General features: G+C 39.2%; 1 protein-coding gene and 1 long non-coding RNA gene across 8 annotated transcripts; one reads left to right on the top strand and one right to left on the bottom strand.

Moving 5' to 3' along the window:
• Positions 1–2,519: 2,519 nt before the first annotated feature.
• On the bottom strand, positions 2,520–15,100 carry LOC145492092 (uncharacterized). 7 transcript variants are annotated; one of them, XR_014049929.1, is made up of 7 exons: positions 14,076–14,394; positions 13,963–13,999; positions 13,453–13,483; positions 12,450–12,482; positions 9,538–9,563; positions 8,936–8,968; positions 6,809–7,948 (listed from the first exon to the last, which is right to left on the bottom strand). XR_014049929.1 is itself a non-coding variant. In XM_081471425.1 (5 exons), exons 1-3 carry the CDS (start codon positions 14,316–14,318, stop codon positions 13,461–13,463), a joined length of 303 nt encoding a protein of 100 aa, XP_081327551.1. In that variant the 5' UTR covers positions 14,319–14,393; the 3' UTR covers positions 11,141–11,496; positions 12,450–12,482; positions 13,453–13,460. The 7 variants fall into 7 exon arrangements, 3 of the variants coding, with proteins under 3 accessions (XP_081327553.1, XP_081327551.1, XP_081327552.1); XR_014049927.1 differs by lacking the exons at positions 6,809–7,948; positions 8,936–8,968; positions 9,538–9,563; positions 14,076–14,394 and adding exons at positions 11,141–11,496; positions 14,401–14,445; positions 14,595–15,100; XR_014049928.1 differs by lacking the exons at positions 6,809–7,948; positions 8,936–8,968; positions 9,538–9,563; ... (2 more) ...; positions 13,963–13,999; positions 14,076–14,394 and adding exons at positions 2,520–2,858; positions 3,855–3,887; positions 5,033–5,065; positions 5,614–5,642; positions 5,945–6,456.
• A 636-nt stretch (positions 15,101–15,736) lies between these two features.
• LOC145492096 (uncharacterized) lies at positions 15,737–18,566 on the top strand. Its single transcript, XR_014049936.1, has 3 exons — positions 15,737–15,952; positions 16,053–16,133; positions 16,543–18,566. It is a non-coding gene; the product is annotated as an uncharacterized LOC145492096 (long non-coding RNA).
• Positions 18,567–21,840: the final 3,274 nt, after the last annotated feature.

The following is a 21,840-nucleotide window of genomic DNA, read 5'->3' as shown; positions in this document are numbered from 1 at the left end:
ACAAGCGTTAGGTCGCAGAATTGCAAAGAAAAAACATGTTAATGACTAACAATATACGTTACTTGGAGCACGTCGTGGCGAAACAACCGTTTGCGTCGCCGTTTTAGTTCTGCGTCGACCGTTGGAAGTTTTCTTCCTACTAGGTTTCTTCTCGATTTTTTTTTGCCTTCTTCTTTGGATAACATGCGTCACGACTGCTGTTAGCGTTCAATCTCGATTTCCCTGGCATAACTGACGGTACACGAAGAAACTTTTTCGCTCTATGTTTGCGCCACGAGAAATTATCAACTGAAGTACAACGTATTTCGCCTGATCCCGCGCTTTTCAACAAACGTTTGGTCAACCCATCAGAACTGATCTATCTAAAGACGCTCCGGCTACGTTCCGGTCTAGTTATCACCAAAATTTAGCATAAATCGAAAACAGCCTAATCCAAAGGTGACGCTTAAGTCCATCATTTTGTAAAAATGATGATCTTCAATACCAACAACGATTGCTCTGAAGCGGAACACAGCTACTTACCTTTTCTCGTCTTAAGATTATGCATGCTGAAATAGAATGGAAGAAAACCAGTTAGATAGTTCACAAGTGAGGGAAGCACATGATATTATTAAAGGAGCTCAATCGCGGCAGTTTGAGTTATTTTGGCCATGTTCAAAATTACCTTTAAAGTGAAGGAAACCTGAAAATAATAATTTACTAAGGGCCGACTTACACGGTACGACTTTGTCGCACGCGACAAGCTTACGGCAGGCCTACGACATGTATGACTTAGGACCATTTACACGCGCTCGACTTTTTCACTTAGAAAATTAAACATGCAAAAGTTTGCACCTGGATTTTCGGAGCGAAAGTTCTAACAGAGTAAAAAAATATTTTGGCTGTCCTGCGCTTTGAAAAGAACTTTCTAAAGAGATGTTTTTCGCTTTAATCTGTTCAGTACTTTTTGAGAAACGTCTTCATGTGAATCAGTCAACAACAAGTTCGTCCGCCATTTTGACGCAACAGCACTTCACCTCGTCCCCTACTAAGTAGAAATTTGTCACAAAATACGTTATTTTCTATCGACTTCGGCTACGATTGTCGTCGCGTTTACAACATGTTTTAAAATTCTACGACATTTTTTTTTGACGCACACAACAGTCGTAAGCGAGTTGTAGGTTTGATTTACACGAAACAATTAATGTCGTAGGCCTGTCGTAAGCTTGTCGAATGCGACGAAGTCGTACCGAGTAATTCGGCCTTAAGATAGAAAAACAACAAAGAAATTATAATAAACCATAAAGGAACAAGGATGGTTAAGGAGAAGATTGACGCGGATTACAAACGACGAACTAGGAAAATTTGCTCAAGATGAGCGAACCGAGACGTAGCTCCTCTAATTTTCACTCACAACAACCTCCATTCCCTTGACTGTTTGAACTGCCTCCACCATATCCAGCATCAGTTCCCGAATTCCCGGTAGATCCTGATTTTCCAGTCATGGTAAATGCGTTCTATAATTTTGCGATACCGTTGCTATTTTAGCTTTATCTTGCCGAAGCAGACGCAAAGCGGAAATGGCGATCCTTTTTATGGGCATGTTGCATATATTCATGAGGGGCTCTATTCTCTGAGCTCCGCATTCGATTGATTGAGAGCATACTTGGGCTGAACAGCATGTGTTTTGAACAACAGAATGTATTTTCGTCCAACGCAAAGAAAATTTGCTAACCCTCTATCTTCGTAGCAAAATGCAGCACGAGCCATGATTCGCTGAAACAGCAAAGAGGATATGATCGCCAGCCAAAGGAACACACGTCATTTGTCTGTTTCAGGGTAAAGTTGCGCGTAAAATTATGGCAGAAGAAATTTTATCGAGCTATTTTACTCCCCCCCTCCCCCCCCCCCCCCAACCCGGCTCGCACCGTGGTTCATAACTCTTGAAAGATGTGCGGGTCACAAAATTTTAACACATCATGGCATGTTTGTTACTCGAGGATGGGAAATCAATCTTAAGCGCTTTGTTTGAATGGGTTGTGTATTGGGTTTCCATAGAGATGGCGGGATGTTGGCTGACCAAAATAAATGTGCTTACATTGCATATTAGAAAACGCTGGCAAAGCGTGCTTTCTATTTTTATATATCTTTGTTCTGAAATACATAATTTCCATTTATGTGGCACTCCAAATGCTTTTCTTGACAAAAATATGCTTACTCCGCATATTTCAGACCTTAGAAAAGCGCGTTTTGTGTTTAATCAAACTTGTAGTGAAAATTTTCCAACAGAATACCACTAAATTTGCGTTAGTTTCATTAGATTCATAACGAATACCAAGACTTGCACAGTGTGGAAGTTATTTAACAGGAGGTTTTGCTCAATATCAGTTTAATTGCCTTGTTGAAAATTTCTTGTGCGGAGCTATGTTGAATTCACTCATAAAGTAGTCTGTTTTCATGCTTGGAATATCAATGTTTTGCACGCATCTAAAAGCTAAGAAACACCACGTGTCAGACGTAAATGAAACAGAACTGAAGTTACTTCCTTCACAATGTTTATCTCATGATAGCTCTATGTTCTACAAAAATCATGCGTTTCACAGTTCACGCCAGAAATGATAGAATAAATGGTGCTTTTCTTGTATACAAGCACTGAATTTAACTTAAAAATGATACATGCACTTAAACACACGTGATTATAATATCATGCAATAGCTTTCTCTTGACACAAAGTAATGTTCCAACTACAAAAGTCTAAAGTTTTTCAAAACAGGCTTGCAAACTGTCACAAGTAAACTTGAAGAAAACAGGACAGAAGAGATAACACATCTGGTCCTTGTGCCCAAGGCTTCATATACTCTCTTTCTTGTGTCAGGTTTCTGAAAAATAGGATATTCTTATTAATTATCTCCTCCTAACACTAACAGTGCAAAAACATAACCTAGGGGAGAAGGGAAATGCATTTCTGATTCCCAACTAAGACCATGTTTGCTAGAGTATAGAGACACGAGGGCAATGTGGTCAGTCACTTTATTTAAGCTGTGTTTATCGAATTATGAGTAAGTTCTTTCCTCTTCGTTTGATTTAATTGTAAAGTATACGAAAGCGCGCAAATGTTCTTCATCTGTTGAACGTTAAGATCACTAAATCAGATCCAAGTTTTCTATTTGCTAACAAAGGACATAGTGGTCAGAAACTATTAAAGCCACATAGATGTTAAAAATCCCGCGTGCATTGATCAAGTTCCTTGTGTTAATCCACTGACAACTATTTTCAAAACATAGACCAACTACTTTCAACTTAAAAAAGCAATGGATGGAAATTGACTTAGGAATGGACATTTTCACGAAATCTGAACGTAAACCGTGCAGTAGAATTCAATCGGAGATTGAACAAATAAGACAAAATGAATATGGGAATCACTGCACCATCTTGTAACATTTATCAGGAAGTAAGATTTGCGGTGGACAATCCATATTATTTTGCTAAAGTTGTGATTTTATGAAGTGGTTTGGAAACAGTAAATCATTTTCGATGAAAATAAAGTGAACTTTGTGTTCAGATATCACTTTCAGCTGTTTTGTAGTGACGCTCTGGAAATGTGCTGTGCAAGCAATTCCTGGTCGAAGAAGGACACTTTCAGCCTTTGAAATAACTGATGACAGATTCTACATCTCTGATATTATACTTGAATCCAAAATCGACACAACTGAGATTAAATGTACTAGTGAAATGATTTGTTTCGCTAACAATTCGAAAGTAAGTGAATCGTATATTTGCGAAGCGCAGCGCTATCTTGTATCTAATGTTTGGGTGGCAAAACACTAGCAAAGAATGACTTTCGCTTTTGAAACAAGCTGAATGTAACAACACACCTTCTTAAAGTATTGTACAGGATGCGAACCATGCTGAAATAGGGAAGAAAAAGCATGTTAGATGTGTCAGAAAAGGGAAAACGAGGTAAAAACAACACGCATTATAGATACTTTACATCGAAGGTTTCTTGGCAGGAGTGGAACAACTCCTCGCGGATTTCTACGCCTGTGTCGATTTGCGCGAGTTGCAATTTGGCAAAGAGATCTCTGACATTCCTCCACAACTTGCTGAACACGTCTAACGCACTGAGAACCAGCATCAAGAGGTAAATTAGCTGTTGCTCTAGATTTTTCAGGCATTCTAGAAGGTTACCGATTCTAAGACGCTTGCTCGTTTACGCAGTCCTATTCGTAACCCAAGGGATTCGTATTTGTCACAGAAAGTTAAGGCAAGCACAAATTATTACAGAACCGCACTTTCAAAGCATACGTGGCGCGTTTTGGAAGTGGAGTTTTTGTACTCAGCTTTTTGCTTGATTGGACACCGAGAAAAAGCTGATTTTTGCTGACCATTGAATCGACCTTGGAGTGTACCGAAGATTTTCTTTCTAAATGTAACCTTAAATTATATCACGCCGCGACGCGGTTTAGGCGGAATAAAAATACGAGTTTTCCGTTCTACACTATGCCACGTTTTGCATCATCATTTTCAGTCTATGCCGCGTGAATCTTCAGTAAGAAAATTGGTTCCAAATCAAGTAACGACTGCTGGAAAGACAACGAGTGAATCCGCCGCCATGTTGCTCGAGCAATTGTGCAAAGTTTTATACTCATACATGAGCTTACATTTATACAAAACAGTTTTTCAAAACCAGATCTTAAATAGTTGTTAGAAAGCAGCAAATCTTCAATAGATACAGTACACGAATTTTGAACCAAGTTTTGTAATAACAAATAATCGTACTAACTCAGTTTGATGCATCTTGAAGGAAGAAGCACATGGTCCGCCATTTTGAATTGAGCGACCAGTTCAATTCTAAACCACACCGTTTAATAAGTAAAATGGATGCATCTTGCAATTGATTTTCCGTTAAAATGATTTGTTTCGCCAGCAATTTCTAACTTTTACAAAATTGCATCATCGTATCACACTCCACACCGTCTTACAAGACGTGGGTGGTAACTTGATAACGGAAATCACTTTCACTCAAGAAAAAAGTAAAAAAGATACAACTCACCTTGTTAGGTCATGGTAATGGAATCGCTCCACGCTGAAATAGAGTTATAAAAATACACGTTAGGTCGCAGAATTACAAAGAAAAACATTTAAATGACTAACAATATACGTTACTTAAAGCCCGTCGTCACGAAACACCCGTTTGCGTCGCCATTTTAGTTTTGCGTCGACTGTTGGAAGTTTTCTTCTGACTAGATTTCTTCTTGATTTTCTTTGCCTTCTTCTTTGGATAAGCAGCGTCGCGACTGCTGTTAGCGCTCGCTCTTGATTTCCCTTTGGGCATTATCGACGATCCACAAAGAAACTTTTGCGCTCTATGTTTGCGCCACGAGAAATTATCAACTGAAGTGCAACGTATTTCGCCTGATCCCGCGCTTTTCTGGTGTGCGCGGCGCACACGGTTTGTATTCAGCAACAGTTTGGTCAACCCCTCAGAACTGATCTATCTAAAGACGCTCCGGCTGAGTTCCGGTCTAGTTATCACCAAAATTTAGCATAATCGAGTACAGCCTAATCCAAAGGTGACGCTTGAGACTTTCAATATCATCAACGATTGCTCAGAAGCGAAACACAGCTACTTACCTTTTCTCGTCTTAATATTATGCACGATGCTGAAATAAAATGGAAGAAAACCAGTCAGGTAGTTCACAAGTGAGAGAAGCACATGGAATTATGAAAGGAGCTCAGTCGCGGCATTTTGAGTTACTTTGGCCATGGACAAAAGTTACTTTTAAAATGAAGGAAACCTGAAAATAATAGTTTACTAAGACAGAAAAACAGCAAACAAATTATAATAAACCATAAAGGAACAAGGATAGTTAAGGACAGAGCTAGAAGATTGACGCGGATTACAAACGACGAACTTGAAAAATTTGATCAAGATGAGCAAACGGTGACGTAGCTCCTCACTCACAACACCAGCTATTATCTTGACTGCTTGAACTGCTTCCACTACATCCACAATCATCTGTCGAATTCCCGGTACAACATGATTTTCCAGGCATGGTAAATGCGTTTTATAACGTTGCGATACCGTTACCGTACTATTTTAGCTTTATCTTGTCGAAGCAGGCGTCAACGCTAAAATGGCGATGTACGCAAATGATTCCTTTTTTATGGGTATGTTGCATATATTCATGAGGGGCTCTATTCTCTGAGTTCCGCAGTCGATTGATTGACAGCATGCTTAGGTTGAGCAGCATGTGTTTTGAACAACAGAATCTATTTTTGTCCAACGCAAAGAAAATTTGCTAACCCTCTATCTTCACAGCAAAATGTAGCACGAGCCCTAATTCGCTGAAACAGCAAAGAGGATATGATCGCCAGCCAAAGGAACACGCGTCATTTGTCTGTTTCAGGGAAAAGTTGCGCGTAAAATTACGGCAGAAAGAAATTTTATCGAGTTGTTTTACCCCCCCCCCCCCCCCCCCCCGCAAACCCGGGTCGCACCGTGGACCATAACTCTTGAAAGACGTGCGGGTCACAAAATTTTAACATATCATGGCATCTTTGTTACTCGAGGGCGGGAAATTAATCTTAACCGCTTTCTTTGAATGGGTTGTGCATTGGGTTTCCATAGAGATGGCGGGATGTTGGCTGACCAAAATAAATGTGCTTACATTGCATATTAGAAAACGCTGGCAAAGCGTGCTTTCTATTTTTGTATATCTTTGTTCTGAATTACATAATTTCCATTTATGTGGCACTCCAAATGCTTTGCTTGACAAAAATATGCTTACTCCGCATAGTTTAGACCTTAGAAAAGCGCGCTTTGTAGTGAAATTTTCCTACAGAATTCCACTAACTTTGTGTTAGTTTCACTAGCTCATAACGAATACCAAGACTTGCACAGTGTGGAAGCTATTTAACAGGAGTTTGTGCTTGATATTAATTCAATTGCCTCGTTGAAAATCTCGTGTGCGAAGCTAATTTGAATTCACTGTTAAATTGGTCTGTTCACTTGTGCTTGGAATATCAATGCTTTACCCTCATCTATAAGCTAAGAAACACAGCGCCTAAGCCGCAATTAAAACAGAACTGAAGTTACTTTTTTCAAATTGTGTATTTCGTGATAGCTCTGTGTCCTATAAAATCATGAGTTTCACAGTTAATACCAGAAGTGAGAGTCTTCAATGGTGCTTTTCTTGTGCGCAATAGGGTTAGATACATTATGCTCAAAAATTTGGGCAGTATGCTTTTGAGCCTCACCCTCAAAACAACAGCACTATGCCTAAAATTATGCTCGAGAAGAAGCATTATGGTCGACTGATCTTGGTTATGTTTGACGCCCTTTTCCATCCCTGAGGACAAAAAGATGAAAGTGAAGAATAAGTCATAAACACATAAGTCAGAAACCTGCATAAGTCAGAAACACAACATTTTATTGCAGCAGCTACAACTTTACAAACAATAAATAACAAATAATGCTCAAAAGCACTTGAAATGTCTTCTTTCAATGGAACCCTCCATCGTTAGGATACTCTCTGATCACTTCAATGCCTTGAAAGTAGCAACCAAGCTTTTGAATATGTTAAATCCTTGCTAAAAGTACTAGAAAGTGAAAGTGTCTCATTACAGTTATGAAAATATTAATTTTATATATTATTATTACTCTCTTCATGCTGAAAAAATACCCATTATGCCAGCATTATGCTCGATTCTCAGACTATGGCATAATGCCCAAAATTATGCAAGCAACTTAACCTAGAAGTGAAACATACACTTAAACACACGAGATTATAATATCATGAAATCGCACAAAGTTAATGTTCTACTAAACTACAAATGTCTCAGGCAACAAAAGTCTCGGGCTCGCAAACTGTTAAAAGTAAACCCCTTCCACGTCAGAGATAAGAGATAATACATTCGGTCCTATGTTCAAGGGCTTCATCAACTCTTTCTTTCTTGTGTCCAGTGTCTGAAAAACAGGTTATTGTTATTAATTTTTGTTACTCTTAACTCTAATAGTGCAAAAACATAACCTAGGGGAGAACAGAAATGCACCTCTGATTCCCAACTCCATGATTGCTAGAGTATGAAGTCATGAAGGCAATGTGGGCAGTTAGTTATTAAAGCTGCATTGAGCAACATTATGAGCTAATTCTTTCCTCGTCGTTTGACTGAATTGCAAAGTATAGGAACCCGTGCAAATGTTCCACATCTGTTGAACATTAAGATCACTCAGTAAATCAGGTTCAAGTTTTCTATTTGCTAACAAAGGACTTAGAGGTCAGAAACTATTAAAGCCACATAGATGTTAAATCTCGTGTGTATTGATCAAGTTCCTTGTGTTAATCCAACTATTTTCGAAACATAGACCAACTACTTTCAACTTAAAAAATTCAGGGAGGTAAATTACCTTAGGAAATAGACATTTTCACGAAATCTGAACGTAAAACGTGCAGTAGAATTCCATTGGAGATTGAACAAATAACACAAAATGAATATGGGAATCACTGCGCCACCTTGCAACATTTATCAGGAAGTATAAGATTTGCGGTGGATAATCCATATTATTTTGCTAAAGTTGTGATTTTAGGAAGTAGCTTGGAAACAGTAAATCATTTACGATGAAAATAAAGCGAACTTTGTGTTCAGATATCGTTTTCAGCTGTTTTATAGTGACGCTCTGGAAATGTGCTGTGTAAGCAATTCTTGGTCGACGAAAGAAACCTTCAGCCTATAAAATAAATAATGACAGATTCTACATCTCTGATATTATACTTGAATGCAAAATGGACATATTTGAGATTAAATGCACTAGCGAAGTGATTTGTTTCGCCAACAATTCGAAATTAGGTGAATCGGAAGGACGGCAGCGCCATCTTGTATCTACGGTTTGGGTGGCAAAACACTAGCAAAGAATAACTTTCGCTTTTGGAGCAAGCTGAATATAACAACTCACCTTCTTAAAGTGTTGTACGGGATGCGAACCACGCTGAAATGGAGAAGAAAAAGCGTGTTAGATGTGCCAGAAAAGGGAAAACGAATTAAACGACATGCTTTATCGATACTCGACATCGAAGGTTTGTTAGCGGGAGTGGAACAACTCCACGCGAATTTCTTCGCCTTTGTCGATTTACGCGAGTTGTAGTTTGGTAGAGAGATCTCTAGCATCTTGTTGAACACGTCTAATACACTGATAACCAGCACCAATAGGCGAATTAGCTGTCGTTCTTGATTTCCCTGAAGGCGTTTTTGACGATTCGCGAAGCAACCTTCACGCTCTATGTTTGCGCCACGAGGAATTATCAACTGAAATACAACGTTTTTCGCATGATCTCGCGCTTTTCTGGAGTATACGGTTTGCATTCAACACACTTTTGATTGAGACCTCGAACTGATCCATGTAAAGACTCTTCGGCTGAGTTCAGGTCTGGCTATCATCAAAATTTAACTTAATTCAAACGCAGCCTGATCTTAAGTTGACGCGCAGTTCCACAGTTTGTACCAACGATGGTCTAAATAGTAACGACGGTTGCTCTGAAGCGAAACATAGCTACTTACCTTCTTTCATCACAATATTATGCATGCTGAAATAGAATGGAGAAAAGCAAGTCAGATAGTTCACGAGTGAGAGGAGCACTTGTCATTATTAAATTTCACTCACAAAACCAGCTTCCCCCTCCATTGCCTTTCCTAGATTCACTGCTTGGATTGTCTCTAGGATATCCAGCATCAGTTCCCGAATTCCCGCTAGATCCTGATTTTCCAGGCATGGTAAAGGCGTTTTACAATGCTGCGATACCGTTACCGTACTATTTTAACTTTATCTTGCCGAAGAAGGCGTCAAATTTAAAATTAAAATGGCGATTTTGGCAAATGATTCACTTTTTTTATTGCATATATTAATGTGGGCTCCGCATTCGATTGGTTGACAGCAAGATTGCGTTGAGCAGCATGTGCTTTGAACAACAGAATGTATTTCCGTCAAACGCAAAGAAAATTCACTAGCCCTCTACCTTCGTAGCAAAATGGAGCACGAGCCTTTATTCGCTAAAACAGCGAAAAAGGAAATAATCGCTTGCCAAAGGAACACGCGTCATTTATCTCTTTCAGGGAAAAGTTGCGCGTAAAATTACGGCTGAATGAAATTTTATCGAGTTGTCCCCCCCCCCCCCCCTCCCCGAACGCGGTCGCACCGTGGTTCATAACGCTTCAAAGATGTGCGGGTCACAAAATTTTAACATATCATGGCATCTTTGTTCCTTGTGGGCGGGAAATAGCCTAGTTTGGTTGCGATTCAGACAGTTAAGGAACTTACTCCTCCGAACGATTTTGAGGAACATTTCAGTTCACGAGGCGCACAATGACTGTTGTTACTTGTTAATTAGATAAGAATGTGAATTTTGGAGATGTTTGTTGATGCGCAACGATGCTGGCTTCATTTTTATCTCGTTTGCGGTGCGCAAATAGGACTAAGCAAATTTATTTCAGTTGTTTCGGATTCCTGCCCGCGCCAGTTATATCCAGACAAAGTGAATTAATCTTATTGTAACCTTTGCGCGCAATAGAAAGCCAGTTTATCTCAGTTCTTCCACATCTATTTTCATCGCTGTCAATCGATCGATCAATCTGCCAATCAATCTTAAGCCCTTTCTTTGAATGGGGTGTGTATTGGGTTTCCATAGACGTGGCGGAATGTTGGTTGACCAAAATAAATGTGCTTGCATTGCATATTGGAAAACGCTGACAAAGCGCGCTTTCTATTTTTGTCTATTTTTGTTCTGAAATACATAATTTTCATTTATGTGGCACCCCAGGTGCTTTACTTGACAAAAATATGGTTACTCCGCATATTTTAGACCTTAGAAAAGCGCGTTTTCTGTTTAATCATACTTGTAGTGAAATTTTCCAACAAAATACCACTAAATTTGTGTTAGTTTCATTAGATTCTTAACGAATACTAAGATTTGCACAGTGTGGAAGCTTTTTAACAGGAGTTTATGCTCGACATTAGTTCAATTACCCTATTGAAAATTTCTTGTGCGAAGCTAAGTTGAATTCATTTCTCAAGTGGTCTGTTTTCATGCTTGGAATATCAATGTTTCACATTCATCTATAAGCTAAGAAACACCACGTGTAAGCCGTAAATAAAACAGAACTGATGTCACTTTCTTCACAATATTTATTTCATGATGGCTCTGTCTACAAAAATCATGCGTTTCACAGTTCACACCAGAAATGAAAGAATAAATGATGCTTTTCTTGTACGCAAGCAATTTAACTTAAAAATGATGCATGCACTTAAACAGACGTGATTATAATCTCATGAAACCTATAACGAATTTATAGCTTTTCCTACTGATACAAAGTAATGTTCCAACAAAGTACAAGAGTCTTTAAAGTTTTTCAAAACAGGAGTGCAAACTGTCACAAGTAAACTTGAAGAAAACAGAACAGAAAAGATAACACATCGGTCCTTGTGCGCTAGGCTTCATTTACTCTCTTTCTTGTGTCATGTTTCTGAAAAACAGGATATTCTTATTAATTATCTCGTCCTAACACTAACAGTGCAAAGACATAACCTAGGGGAGACGAGAAATGCATTTCTGATTCCCAAGACCATGTTTGCTAGAGTATAGAGAGACACGAGGGCAATGTGGGAAGTCACTTTATTTAAGTTGTGTTTATCGACATAATGAGCTAGCTCTTTCCTCTTCGTTTGACTTCATTGTAAAGCATACGAAAGCGCGCAAATGTTCTCCCTCCGTTGAACGTTGAGATCACTAAATCAGATCTAAGTTTTCTATTTGCTAACAAAGGACTTAGTGGTCAGAAACTATTAAAGCCACATCGATGTCAAAAATCCCGCGTGCATTCATCAAGTTCCTTGTGTTAATCCACTGACAACAATTTTCGAAACATAGACCAACTACTTTAAACTTAAAAAAAAATTAATGGAGGTAAAATGCCTGAGAAATCGATGTTTTCACGAAGTCTTTGAGTTAAACATGCGAGAGAATTCTCCTCGAGACTGAATAAATAAGACAAAATGAGTATGCGCCATCCCTTAACATTTATCAGGAAGTAAGATTTGTGGTGTACAATCGATATCATTTTGCTAAAATTGTGATTTTATGAAGTGGTTTGGAAACAGTAATGATTTTCGATGAAAATAAAGCGAACTTTGTGTTCAGATATCACTTTCAGCTGCTTTGCAGGGACGTTCTGGAAATGAGCAGTGTAAGCAATTCTTGGTCGAAGAAGGAAACCTGCAGCCTTTGAAATAACTAAATCGAATCGACACAACTGAGATTAAATGCACTAATGAAATGATTTTTTTGCGCTAACAATTCGAAATTAAGTGAATCGTATAATTGTGAAGCGCAGCGCTCTCTTGTGTCTAAGGTTTGGGTGGCGGAACACTAGCAAAGATTGACTTTCGCTTTTGAAACAAGCTGACTACAACAACTCACCTTCTTAAAGTATTGTACAGGATGCGAACCATGCTGAAATAGAGAAGAAAAACCGTGTTAGATGTGCCAGAAAAGGGAAAACGAATTGAAACGACACGCATTATAGATACACTACATCGAAGGTTTCTTGGCAGGAGTGGAACACCTCCACGCGGATTTCTACGCCTTTGTCGATTTGCGCGAGTTGCAACTTGGCAAAGAGATCCCTGACATCCCTCCACTACTTGCTGAACACGTCTAACGCACTGGTAACCAGCATCAAGAGGTAAATTAGCTGTTGCTCTAGATTTTCCAGGCATTCTAGAAGGTTACTGATTCTAAGACGCTTGCTCGTTCACTCAGTCCTATTCGTAACCCCAAAGATTCGTATTTGTCATAAAAACGTATGGCAAGCACAATTTATTTCAGAACCGCACTTTCAAAACATACGTGGCGCGTATCGGGAGCGGAGTTTTTGTATTCAATTTTTTTTTGTTTGATTGAACACCGAGAAAAAGTTGATTTTTGCTGACCATTGAACCGACCTTGGAGTGTACCGAAGATTTTCTTTCTAAATATAACCTTAAATTATATCACGCTGCTACGTGGTTTAGGCGGGACATTTTTCATTTCAAATACTAGTTTTCCGTTCTATACTATGCCATGTTTTTTATCGTCAGCAAAATTGGTTCGAAATCAAGTAACGACTGCTGGAAAGACAGCGAGTGAATCCGCCGCCATGTTGCTCGAACAATTGAGCAAAGCTTTATACTCAGGCATAAGCTTACATTTATACAAAACAGTTTTTCAAAACCAGATCTTAAATAGTAGTTCGAAAGTAGCAAATCTTCAATAGATACAGTATATGAATCTTGAACCAATTTTTGTAATAACAAATAATCGTGCTAACTCAATTCGATGCATCTTGAAGGAAGAAGCACTTGGTCCGCCATTTTGAATTGAGCGACCAGATCAATTCTAAACCACATCGTTTAATAAGTAGAAAAATAACAAAACTTCTTACTTTCGTCTTTACGTCTTCTTCAGAACACGATCTGGAAGAAATAAACGCTTGTAAGATGGTTCAAACGGGAAGAGAGAAAGACGATCTTACCCACAGGTGCGCGCAAAAATGAACTTACACTGTTACTGTTGGTTAGCAGGCGGTTTGTAACCTGGATCGGGAGTGACGTTAGGCTTTAGTTGAGATTGTGCCGGCTTTTCTGGCGGCTTCTCTGGCGGCTTTTCTGGCGGCTTTTCTGGCGTCGGGTTTGGTTGCATTTCGGCGAGATAAATTGTAACGCGCCCAGTCGGAGGAAACTCACACTCGACTGTAATGATGCTTACTAAGGTGACGCCAGATATACTGACACGACCATGCGCGGTTTGGATGACTTTGACAAGCAGATTTAAAAAAAAAGGGTTGACTGGCGAATCACGTCCCCTCAAAAAATGGCGCGCAACCCCGCAACATTGAAAGAGTTGTGAGCTACATACGGATAATCACATTGTAAAGATATGGACACTTGCTTACCTTCTTCGTCATAGAATAGTACAGCTCGAGTCATACGCTGAAATAGCAAAGAAGAAAAGCTCGTTAGATGTTTTAAAAACGAAAAAACGGGAAAGTGTCAAAAAGGCGCTTACATTCCCGACTACTTGAAGAGCTTTGCGTGTTCGGTTTTGTCTGTGAGCTGCTGTTATTGTAGCCGGAATCTGTGGTGGTGTTTCCAGTTGATTTAGATTTACCAGGCATATTAATTCTCTCTCAAAATGGATAGTAGACAGAAAGAAACTAATGGGTTTTCTAGCTCGAGCTAGACCTAAGAGTTTTTGTGCGGAAAACAGGGTTTTATAGGTGTCGCGCGCCCACTGGAGGGAAGTCGACATTCGAATGATTGGCAGGTTAAAATCACCTGACTAGCACTTATATGCGTTGAATTTTTTTTTTAATGCCGACCATTTCTCTTACCTTGTAGATCGAAACTTTACATCGCCGCACTCAACTCTCTGAGGACTAAATGGAAAACAAACATGAGAAACGCGCGAGTTTGTATTTCCTTCAGAAAATTTTACATAAGATAACCAGTACACATGCGTGCTTATTCGTTTTGGGGAAAAGTTGGGCGTAAATTACACTAGAAAAAAGTTCAGTACTTCTCTTACTTCTCTTGGTTTCTCCGCTGACAAAATGTGTGCCTCTTGTTTGTGTCACAAAGGTGCGCACGCCACGCCTTCATATCCATAAGAAGGCGAGAAAAAGCGCAGTTTAGTTGCAAGGCAATCAGAGGAGGGACTTTCCCGTCTTATCAAATGTTCGAAGCGATGTGGATGAACATTCTAATAAACCATGACTGTTGGTGCTTGTATTGAAAGAACAGGAGAACGCGTCTTTGGTCGACGCGCAACGTTCTTGCTCACTTCGTTTGTCGAGGTTCATTTGTCTCCTTCGTGTTGTGCAAGGTATCAATACAAATAAGTGGGATTGCCTTTCTCTTCTTGCTCAAAGTATGACGTCTTTCATTGAACTAGTCAATCAATGTGACCTTCAGTTAGGTTTGGCGAACGATCTCCTGATTTGGGTGCAAATTCTTTCTCCCACGATGATATCATCTCTTTGTTTTGACGGCTATTGACATAAAGAAGTCGTTCTTGATTGTTTTTTCGTTTTCCCTGAAAACGCGCTAACAAAGCACTTTCGAGGTTTACTAGAAAACGCGCTAGCGAAGCACTTTCGAGATGATTCATGGCCAAAATATGTGCTTGTGATGCAGTTTAAGAAGTGCTAATGAGGACGCACCCCACAGCTTAAATGACAATCTGTCATTCTGCAAGCGCCAAGGTGGCGAGAAATGTATCTCTTAATGTCTTTGATGCCTCTTTGTGCACGAGATCTGTTATCTTTACATCGTGAATTCTGTTATCTGAACATCATAGAATCACAATTGAAGCAAGAATCATTCCTTTTTTGGCCATTGTGTATATGAGAGTTGAAACCGCACTCTGCAAAATGGCCTTGGGGTATATTGCTTTGTTCAGCGTTTAATTTCATCGCGAAAGAAACCAGCGTCGTCTTTTATTTTCTTTCAGTAGATGTTAATCTGCTTTTGTTTCAGACGCTCAACATTTAATTGCTTTCTGTTTGTCATGGTCACGCAATTTTCCAGCTATCTGAAGCGTCGCATTCTGATTGGTTGATATTTTAAGCTCCACAACGCGTGTGACAAGTTCTGTCAATGAAACAAAAGGTCCACGCCACTTCGGACATCCTGATTGGTGGAAAATGTCCCTTTTTAGATAAGAGGGCTGCAGGGTTTTTTCCCTTCTCAAGTATTCATGGTCAAAGGTTTTACGATTTCAATACCTCGCCAGTCTCGCTGTTATTCCAAACGCAATGGATACCAGAGTGGTAAAGCTCTTAGAAGGAAAGACTGACCAAGAGAAATTTCAAGCGATAGCATTCTCTTTTCGGTGCCTTTTAACAAGGCCTACAATCAACTCATCCGAGGACGCGCCAATGAAAGGTAAGACAGTGCATATATATTCTATTCTCGGCTGCGGTTTTACTGTTGCGCTGTTTGTTGAGCGATTGAATGCTAAATGTTATTGCTCCTTCGTTTACAGGTGAACTTAAGAAGAAGAAGAAGTCGCACAGTGAACCAAAATATTCCTTCGAAGAACTGAGCGGTGAAGAGGAAACCGCAGGTAAAATTACATCGATGTGTATTTGTAGTGTTGTTGCTGCTTGGTTAACATCTTCTAAGATCGATGGAGGGGTTGTAAACTCAATTAGACAAAGCTACTTTCACTGCACGATGTTCTAAACCCTTTCAAGACTTCTTTGAATATAAAATCGTTTATGACATTTTCGCGCAAATTTCCATACACACTGCAATTAAGATACAATTAATGAATAATGATAGTTGTAATTAGTTCTGTGCCATTTCTTCTCCTTTTACGACGTTTTATCATGTTTCAAGATCTTGCGCATTTAACTGAACTCCGCGATGTTCTTAGTTTTCACCCGTATCTTAAATATTTTTGGGTCGGGAATCCGATTTCATAGACCGTCAATGTTTATAATTTACATATTTGATTGTTTTGTTTATTTCAGAATGACGAATCAGCGAGGAGAAAAAAGTGCATGGAAATTCAAGCAATGAAATGATATCAACACGAGGAGCTTATGCATCACGGACAAATTAAATCCCGTCAACACGATGTTTGGATTTGTTGAACATTTGAAGCCAGACTGCAGCAAATTGAGAGGCGATCCGGTGACGCAAATCGACGCGTACTGAAATGGATCTTCTCCTTCATTTTCGCTCCGGTGGTTTCGTTCCATATTTTCATTCATTTTCAAAACGACTAGATTCTTTTCAACTAATTTTGTTGCCCTTGTGAACATTTTTGAATTATATTAGTTATTTTTTTCTGTAGATAACTGCGCTCTGTAATGTAGTTTTACTATGCTCTCTATTTTGGCTTTTGTGGGGCTTTATTGAAACGTGCCGAAAGTTAAATTTCACAAATTGCACTTTAAGTGTCTCATATGTTTCGAAGTAACATATGTATTTAATCTATCACTTGTCATAGAATCATTAAAATTGCTGTGTGTTATTTTGTAACAGAAAATAATGTTCTTTTCCCGCAACCAGGCTTGTGAATAAAATCAGTTCAGCTCACGACTTTTACTCGGCGCGTGCTGTGCTTGTATTTAGTTTTAGGGTATATTTTGTACAGCTAAGATGGGCTTATTTTGGTTGTGTGAAGCTGTTGGTCTTTTGACATTAGAAAACCGTCATCAGTCACTACATCAATTGTGTCAAAAAATCGCGGCATTCCAGTGTAAAAGATTCGAAAATATATCTATTGTAATAGCATACGAACTCATCAATGATCAGTTATTTTTTGTCCCTTCAAGCATGGCCATTTTCTGCCGCTCCCATTTATTCTGTAAAACACGCCAAATAGTTTATAATTCCTGATTAAAGAAATAAACCTATCGATGATTTCCTTTGAATATAGCTCTTTTTGACAAGAATTTTTTTCGAAACTGAAAGTCGCTTGAAGCCATGTTTGGATTTTAAATGTTTCATATTTACATTTGGAAAGGTTTCATTCTTTCAGCTTTTCGATTTAACATCGGCGTAACCTATTTCCCTCGAAATATATACATAGTTAAACTTTTTGGAAACTTATTCAGGAAAAGTGTGGTTGGCTCTAGAAAACTTGTTTAAAATCGCAAGACATCATTTCTCGGCCAGTGTTTTTCCCCTCTAAAATTGTTGCTCACTTTAATCCTTGCTTTGGCAAATTTCGCGAATAGGACTCATTTGTTATACGGTTTATCTTTGCAAATAACAGGTCGTTCTATTAAATTGTATTGTGAATTCAGCTTGTAGGGTTTTTCGTTTCCTTTTCAAGGTATTCAGTTTGCTTCAAATTTGCCAAAGAAGGCACGGACGCAGAAGTAAGGATCTTCAACAAGGATAAGATTCGAGGATTCTCATGACGGTCAAGGAACTTTTTTGCAAGGCGTTCGAAGCGCGTTTGAGCGGAGGTTGGGTCCCACAACATTGTCTTAAGGGCCAAAAGATTCTGTGTTTTTTTCCGAGAAACGTGGCGACGCGACTTCATAACAACCACTTTTTGAAACCTCTACACTTGATGATTAAAGCTCTTTTTCTGATCACTGTGGATAACAACAATTCAAACACCGTTCGTTATACAATATAAGTATCATTAATGATTTGGTATGTACCTTTTGACTGAATATCGGCGGAGCAATGATTCGCTGACGATTGAAAGTGAGTTTTGAATATGTAACGCAATGCTGCGATCTCGCGATTCTTCTTCTAACAATGCATTGACCGTAACGAACTAGTCGCCTTCTATTTATTCCTATTCGCTTTAGAATTACGCACTAATTCTGCCAGCTTTTTGGGGAATTCAAAATCTATTTTCAGTTCCCTTCGCTTAGAAGAAGAAGAAGTCGAAGAAGTTAAGATTTGCCCACGCTTACGTATAGGGGAAGAAAAGTTAAAATTTGATTTTGACAACGGAAGTTCTAGAACGAGTGAGATAAGCAGAGAAAATAGTTTGAATTGAATTGTATAATCCAGTGATCCAATAGAGTGTTTCATTCTTGCGAACGAGCGGACGTTTGCGACGCTTCTATTTCTTTGTTTATGGTAGATTTTCTGTAGTTTAGGCTTTGAAAGTTAGGTTCAATATTTGTCAAGAAATGTTGGCTAATTAGAATTCAAAAACTACGGTGTCACGAATGTGCAAAAGAGCGTGACGGAGGTCGATGGCAAACGTATGAAACTACTGCACTGCTTTCCTTTTGAGAAAATGAGTCAGATTTCGTCGAGTCAATGCGTTTAAAAACGTCCAGGGGCAAAGTATAATGTCCTTCTTACTTCATATCTTCCTTATATAAAAAAGCTGACCCCGATAAATGCATGTGTCAGCGACTGATGTTTACGTGCAGGAAAATGTAGGAAAAAGTGATTTTAAATTAGTTCGCGCTGCACTTAAATAATTCTCCTTGACTCTCTCTAATAGAAAAATAAATAGCTGAATAGATGCCTTTCTCTAAATTCATCTAAAATACAAACAGCCTGTTGTCTCAAAGTATAAGACGGTAAAGTCTGCATTTGAGCTAAGTGGCCCATCAGGCGGGCACCTTTGGCGGGCACCTATCTCTGGTTTCTGTAGTATGAAGCAACTAAGAGTATTTGTACTCCCCCTGGATGGGATGCTAGTCCATCGCAGGGTTATCCCTTAACGTTAAATTCGCCGGTACCCATTTGTACTGTACACCGGGGTGGAGAGAGACACTGTGAGAGTAAAGTGTCCCGCCTAAGAACCCAACACAATGTCCCCAGCAAGGGCTCGAACCCAGATCGCTCGATCCGGAGTCCTGTCCCTTTCTCCTATCCCTCCAGCATCACCTCTTCCTCTACTTCTTCCATCCTTTCCTCCTTTCTTTCTCCCACCTTTTTTCCTCCCCCTGTTGCTGTTCCTTCACCCCCCCCCCTTTTCTCCTTTTTTCCTGCCAATTTTCCCCGTCATTATCTATATGCGATTCCTAAACGAAATGCAGTTTATGCATTGATTTTCACAAGTAAACTTAACTTTTATTCAAGTTGGTGGTTATTAGAAATAATAGAAACTGTTACAATGTGATTTGCTTTCTCTGTCCTTAATTTTCCGTCCCAAGATTTAGATTATTTTCAATAGACCGAGTTGTTTCTTGTCAGAGAATGGCGTTTTTCTCACCATTCGTAGAAGCAATGTTACAACTGTATCATGTTCATGAGTGTAAGATTAGCGGATTATTGATATTCATTTGAAGTTCATGGCACCTTTTTCAAATTTACCTTCTCAAGTTGCTCTCAGTTGATCTTCTTAACTTAAGTCCTTAATCCTTAATCTTTGACAATATATTTCTAAAGCAGCAACAACAATCATGAACTATACTATGAGTTTATTTATAAAACAGAATGGCATCTAAAAATGATTTCTATGGATAAATAACAACATTTAAAATTTAAAAGTCGATAAAATGAAAAAGCTATCCACTTCGCTCTCAATGCAGGCTCATTTGGGAAAAGATAATTAACCCAAGCGTTTCTCCTTGCATTATTGAAGCATTCGGAACATGTAATGCCACTACGTCGTCCGTTCAAAGCGACTTTTCATCCCCTCTCAAGTCGTCCGCCATCTTGAACCTGCAAAACCTGGACTGGAATTGACTTGATGAATACAACTACCACAATTCCATGCAGGCTTGTCTCATAGAGGGAAAGGGCCGTTGGGTGTTCCTAAAACAGTAAAAACTATACTAGGAAGTTTAAGGTTACACTTAACTCTACATTTACAATAATAAAATCTAATTTAAATTTAAGAAGGCTTAAACCTAACTAGTTAAAGGACTTACCTTTAAATTAATTCTAAATTTACACTAATAAAATTTATTCTACATGTATATAAACAAATTATTTGTCTAGTTAACAAAACCTGACATAGTAAGTGATCGACTAACAGAAAAGTAAATAAAGAGAGAGACTGGGCCTAGAACATAGTGGTGACGAAAATTCTGGCTCGGGAATTTTTGTCTTTTTGGCCTTGCTTTTAAGAAATAAGCCTCGTGTCAGCGAAACTGCTCTGCGATTCTTGACTCCTGTCTTCAATTCATCACGTTCGCACCAATTTTGTATTTGTCTGAGCGAAGGGAGTCGGTGAGGGAGCGTGATAGAGCGCGAAGAGTGTGATCGAGTCAAAGGGAGTCCATGAGGACGCGTGGTAAAGCGTTGTAGAGCGTGAAGAGTGTGATCGCGCGAAGAGTGTGATCGAGTCAAAGGGAGTCGATGCGGGCGCGTGGTAAAGCGTTATAGAGCGTGAAGAGTGTGATCGAGTCAAAGGGAGTCGATGAGGGCGCGTGTTAGAGCGTGAAGAGCGTGGCAGAGTCGAAGGGAGTCGATGAGGACGTACGAGAGTTTTAGGCCAGGCTTGGTAAAGAGTCTACCTGATGTGGAGTAACCACTGCAAATCTTGCAACTTGTTATCTAAATCTGAAATCTCGACCCTTTCACTTCTCTTGTACCAGTACTCTCACATCTCTTCCAACTTAAAGGGCACTAGCTAAGGCATGCATCTATGTTAATTAGACCTGGGCCGATGTGCTTCATTCGATTGGAAGGCCTGTGTACTGAAGTGCCGACACCACAGGGAAGGTAACTGTAGGGCGATGAAACAGTAGACCTGAGTGGAAAGCTGTGATACCGAACACAGTGTTCCACAGAAACGCGTTTTGTTCACTAATTCTTCACTGGAATCGGTGATTGCGAGACAGAGCCGGTTAATATTTCTCGAGAGGGAAAATTTCGTGATAGCAATAAGTGAACCACGTGGTCTTTATTTAATCGATTCTTTCCTTTTATAAATCTTAAATTAAAGACTCCCGAAATATGCGAAAGTGTAAGGGATTTTTTGATAACTATTCGTCCTGAATTTCGCTTACTTGAAATGGAAATGATTGATTAAAGGGCTTTTAGAACTGAGAAAGAGAACAAATGATTACAATATTGTACTTTTTTCAGAGTCATGCTTTTCTAGTGAAGCGCAGTATTTTTCACTCTGCATAAAAAATAAGCAGGAAACGTTATCGAAAATAGATAAATAATTAACAAATTACTACACGAGCGCGCGTTGGCCATAATCATCTGATATCCAACAAGCGCGAGTGGAATAACTGTTTTACTGGAAGCGTCCCCAAAACATAGAAAAGAAAAAATAATCAAACTGGCCATGAGCCACTCAACTTGGAAAATGGATTGTCTGTAAACAGTGACAATTTTGATGCTACTTGAGGTTTTAATCCGAAGATTAAGTTAAACTTTAA

The sequence above is a fragment of the Orbicella franksi genome, chromosome 7 (assembly GCF_964199315.1).
Source record: "Orbicella franksi chromosome 7, jaOrbFran1.1, whole genome shotgun sequence".
Lineage (NCBI taxonomy): Eukaryota > Metazoa > Cnidaria > Anthozoa > Scleractinia > Merulinidae > Orbicella > Orbicella franksi.
The sequence above is the reverse complement of the archived record's forward strand: the minus strand, read 5'-3'. Positions and strand labels throughout refer to the sequence as shown.